Source organism: Marmota monax, unplaced genomic scaffold, assembly GCF_021218885.2.
Source record: "Marmota monax isolate L192 unplaced genomic scaffold, Marmota_monax_Labrador192_F-V1.1 WCK01_AAM20220418_F8-fsc00135, whole genome shotgun sequence".
Taxonomy (NCBI): domain Eukaryota; kingdom Metazoa; phylum Chordata; class Mammalia; order Rodentia; family Sciuridae; genus Marmota; species Marmota monax.
The window spans coordinates 2,376,135-2,380,635 of record NW_026694339.1 but is presented as its reverse complement, the minus strand read 5'-3'; the positions used below and the strand labels follow the sequence as shown (position 1 = coordinate 2,380,635).

Sequence of the window (4,501 nt, the reverse complement as noted above, 5' to 3'; positions counted from 1 at the left end):
TAAGTCAATGAAACTTTCCACTGGGCCAAGGCAGTGACTGAATTTCCATTCGGAAATGGAGCTCACAAAGCAATGAGCTGGCAGAGCCAAGAAATGAATCCAAGATGAAATCGGGGGAAAAAATATTGGGGAATAAATGAGTGCAGCCTCGAGCAATCTGCCCAGGTGTCTTTTACACAGAAAAACTGTCTTTGAGGAGGTTGGAAATTGTCTTTGATCCTTTAGTAAATCCAGCCCTGAAAACTCTGAAATGAATAGCAGGAGGCAGACTCAGATTAAACATTTTCACAAAACATATAGATCTGTTTTAAAACCGTACAATTCACAAAATCACCTCAAATGCTGTAAACCTTATGAAACACCAGACAACCGATTCCTCTTGCCTTCAAGTTCAGGAAGAGATTTTCCCTACCCTGTAAGAGCTCTTGAGAACTGACCTTTAGAGGAGAGTCAGGTTGCCAAACCTGAGCTGGTAGAAGAGTTGCTCTATGCGACGAGAACTGATGGAATGCGCTCTCTCCTTCAAGTTCAAGTGTATATTGAGATTTTTATCTGAAATTAATTCTGATTAATATCAAGTTGGACTAAAGGAGAAAAACATTTCAAGCATGAGTTTATACTTGTTGACATGCTTATAGGATACACCTTAAATCTGAGTCATAAAACTGGAATAAAAGACTACTGAGAAATGCATACCCCTGATCGGGTCTCACCAAGAAAGTCGTCATTCCACATTCCCCAAGGGCAGGAGACATTTGTTTCAAGGTGTTGTCCAATCACTCTCTAGCCATCAGAGCAACCTATGGCTGAAAGCCCTCAAGTCTGTTTACACCACTTTCATTCATTTTAGTTTATTGTCTAAGTTTCTCCCTCTAATGCTTCATTCTTCAATAATTTTAAGTAGAAAGAGAAATGGGCACACCATTCATGGGTGCTTCAAAAGCCTCATTGCTGGTACAGAGGAAGAAGAGAGGGTTAAGTTCCTTGTTCTCAGGAGAACATTGCATCCATCATGATGGCTGTCACACAATCAAATAAGAGAACACAGCAAGCCCACCCACTCAGATGACAATTAGGCACATCCCTGAAGTCAGCTCTCCTCACTGAACCTGAACCTTTGCCTCCAGCTAAGTCAGATTGTTCAGTGGAGGTAGAATGGAATTCCCAAATTAGCAAGATTTGGAACAAGGCTGGTAAGCTCTATCTATCACAAGTAGAGGCAGGTTTATATACCCTAGAGATTAATGCTCTCTATCTGATGTGGGAGGGATGAAAATTTGTTCTCAAGATGTAGGCTTTCTATTCACCTCACTGATTGTTTCTTTTGCTGAGAAGAAACTTTTTGGTTTGAAGACATCCCATTTATTGATTCTTGCTTTTAATTCTTGTGCTATAGGAGTCTTATTAAGAAAGTTGGGGCCTAATCTCACATGATGAAGATTAGGGCCTACTTTTTCTTCTATTAGACGCAGAATCTCAGGTTTAATTCCTAGGTCCTTGATCTACTTTCAGTTGAGTTTTGTGCATGGTGAGGGATAGGGGTTTAATTTCATTTTGTTGCATATGGATTTCCAGTTTTCCCAGCACCATTTGTTGACGAAGCTATCTTTTCTCCAGTGAATGTTTTTGGCACCTTTGTTTAATATAAGATAATCGTAATTTTGTGGGTTAGTCTCTGTGTCCTCTATTCTGTACCATTGGTCTACCAGTCTGTTTTGGTGCCAATACCATGCTGTTTTTGTTACTATTGTTCTGTAGTATAGTTTAAGGTCTGTTATAGATGCCACCTGCTTCACTCTGCCCACGAAGAATTGCTTTAGCTACTCTGGGTCTCTTATTTTTCCAGATGAATTTCATGATTGCTTTTTCTATTTCTATGAGGAATGCCATTGGGATTTTGATCAAAATTGCATTAAATCTATATAGTGTTTTTGGTAGTATGGTCATTTTGATAATATTAATTCTGCCTACCTAAGAGCAAGACAAGTAAAAGCAGGTTTAGAGAGTGAAAATATAAATATAAATATAAAATATAAACTCTTGGATAGCCTGCCCACCTCACACAGAGTAAAAACAAAGTCTTTACCAGGCCTTCATCATCAGGCCACCAGCCAACCACTCACTCACTCCCCAATTCCTTCTCCAGTCTCTTCCAGGCCCACGAACCTACTTATTAGTCCTTAAGTATTGTAGACACATTCTTCTTTTAAGGTCCTTGAACTTGCTCTTCCCTCTGTCTGGATTATTCCTTCCACCATTGCCACATGGAAAAACTGGGTCTTTTTTTTTTTTTTTTTAAACCTAAAAAATTAATTTTATTGTTGACATCTTATCTACTCAGGAAAATTAAAAGTTCATCTTATTATATTTCAAAAGTTCATCTTACTATATATGCCCAAACAATTCTCCTTTTTAATCTTAACAATACATTTATTACATTCGAAAGCAGCAGCTAGGGTTGGGGATGTAGCTTAGTGGTAGACTGCATCTAGAATTTTTTTTCTTTTTATTGGTTCTTTTTAGTTACATGTAACAGTAGGATTCATTTTGACATAATGATTAAAGCAAGAAATAAGCTTCTGCATCTATAATTATTATCAGACTAAAGATATATCTTATCTTTTCTGGTATCATATTAATCCCTTAACATTAAATATGGTTTTATTTATTTTTTAAATAAAGTTTTCATCTTTTAAAACAGTGACTATCCTTTAAGGTTGAGGCCAAATTCATTCAATCACTTAACATATAAGGCACTTAACATGTGCTAAGGAAAATTCTAGACTAAGGACACAGATAGCAATGGAAAATACACAAAGCCATCCTCAAAATGACCCAGTGTCTCGTGTGACACCTTTCTTTATTACCTCTGTTCAAGGTGGGCATCTCTTCTTGAAGTTTAAATTCTCAGTGTTCATACTTAACTTGTAATTGTGTGTGTGTGTGTGTTTGTGTGTGCATGCATCTGTTGCTAAAATTAGAACTTAAGGTTCTTTCAGGCAAAAATAGTGTCAATCTTCCTAAAAATTATGTGTTTTTTGTATCTTTTTATGAGTGCATGGTAGTTTCACTAAAAATTACTTCTTGTCAAACAGTTGCTTAAATTATTTTGTGGCTTGGAATGTTAGAGGAAAAAATGAAGAGTGTACATATTCAGGATCAAATAAAATTATCTTATTCCTCAGAAAAAGTACTTACAAAAGTACTTTACTTTACAGTAAAGGATTAAACTAACTTTTGTTAGACAGAAATTAGCTGTTAGAGCCACAAAGAGAAAACTAACCTTTGATAAACAGAAAGAATGAAAAAGGTTCATCAACTAGCAAAAAAAAAAAAAAGGAGGGGTGCTACTAAAGTAGAGAAGTGAAAAATCATAATATTTGAATATAGTTTCTTTCATTTCCAAAGAAAGGAATGAAAAATATCAGTTCTTATAGTTAAGTAACCGAAATACAGTTATTACTTAAAAAAAAAAAATCTAAGAACACAGACATTCTTGGAGAGTCTTAATAAGCAAAGTAACTAACCTCATTAATTCTTCCACTTTATCATCTACATCTAGGTCCTCTTCTGAGGCTTCAAAACTATATGACCTCTGACCCATGCTGTTTGCATGATAGCGAGTTGGTGACATCTTCCCATTGGATGTAGACAATCGCTCATTATTCTCCCTCCCATTTTGATTGGTAGTGCAAGGCTGTGGGGAGGTATCATAACTGTTGCTAGGTGATGGGGACATTCCCGAATGCTGGGTCTGTGTAGAGGCTGTAGCTGTAGAGGAAGATGCTGGAACATTGTTGGTACTGTTCCCATATGAACTTCCTCCATAACTGGACCTTCTTCCAAACTTGTCACTATGCTCTTGATCAAGACGGTCCAAAGTCTCCAAGGCATGGAGAATTGCATGTTTAGTCATTCCAGTACGCCGAAGGCGCTGAAGCAGATCTATCTGTTCTATGGTGAATCTGGGTTCATCTGTATAGTGAGACATGGTTTCCAGCAAATTACACCACTGGAAAGGAACTGAGCATACTTTACATGAGGTGGATCAATAAGTTTTCCAGAGATGATCAGTGTTCTTTACCATTCTCCAAATCCTCGCCGAGTTCTCTCGCCCGGCACAGCCCCCTCCCCAAAGTCCCGGTGCGAAGGGCTGGGGTAGGGAGGAAAAACTGGGTCTTGAATATCACTTTCTCAATAGAGATTGATGAGCTAGCAGCCTACCTAAAGTTCTAACTTCCCCTACCTCCCAAACACCTTCTTTGCTAACAAATCATATGGTTCATGTTTTCAATCATATTTATGATTTATACTCCCCACTCAGATGTAAGCTCCATGAAGACAGTGTTTGCTGTATCCCCAGTGCATTTCTAGAACAATGCCTGATGAATAGTAATGACTTAATAAATACTAGTTGAATGAATGAATGAATGAATGTCAACGATTTACCAAACCCATCCCTTCATTCACAAAAAAACAGTCTTTATATGGTCACTAGAAG

The 4,501-nt window shown here is 37.5% G+C and overlaps 1 protein-coding gene across 1 annotated transcript; it reads right to left on the bottom strand.

The window, feature by feature from the left end:
* Positions 1-1,967: 1,967 nt before the first annotated feature.
* Positions 1,968-4,100, bottom strand: LOC124109074 (homeobox-containing protein 1-like). The gene is made up of 2 exons (XM_046467550.2): positions 3,528-4,100; positions 1,968-1,971 (listed from the first exon to the last, which is right to left on the bottom strand). Exons 1-2 carry the CDS (start codon positions 3,989-3,991, stop codon positions 1,968-1,970), a joined length of 468 nt encoding a protein of 155 aa, XP_046323506.2. The 5' UTR covers positions 3,992-4,100.
* Positions 4,101-4,501: the final 401 nt, after the last annotated feature.

Bases quoted from the DNA above. Each gene is read 5' to 3' on its own strand.
- LOC124109074 (XM_046467550.2), bottom strand. From the start codon at position 3,991: ATGTCTCACTATACAGATGAACCCAGATTCACCATAGAACAGATAGAT.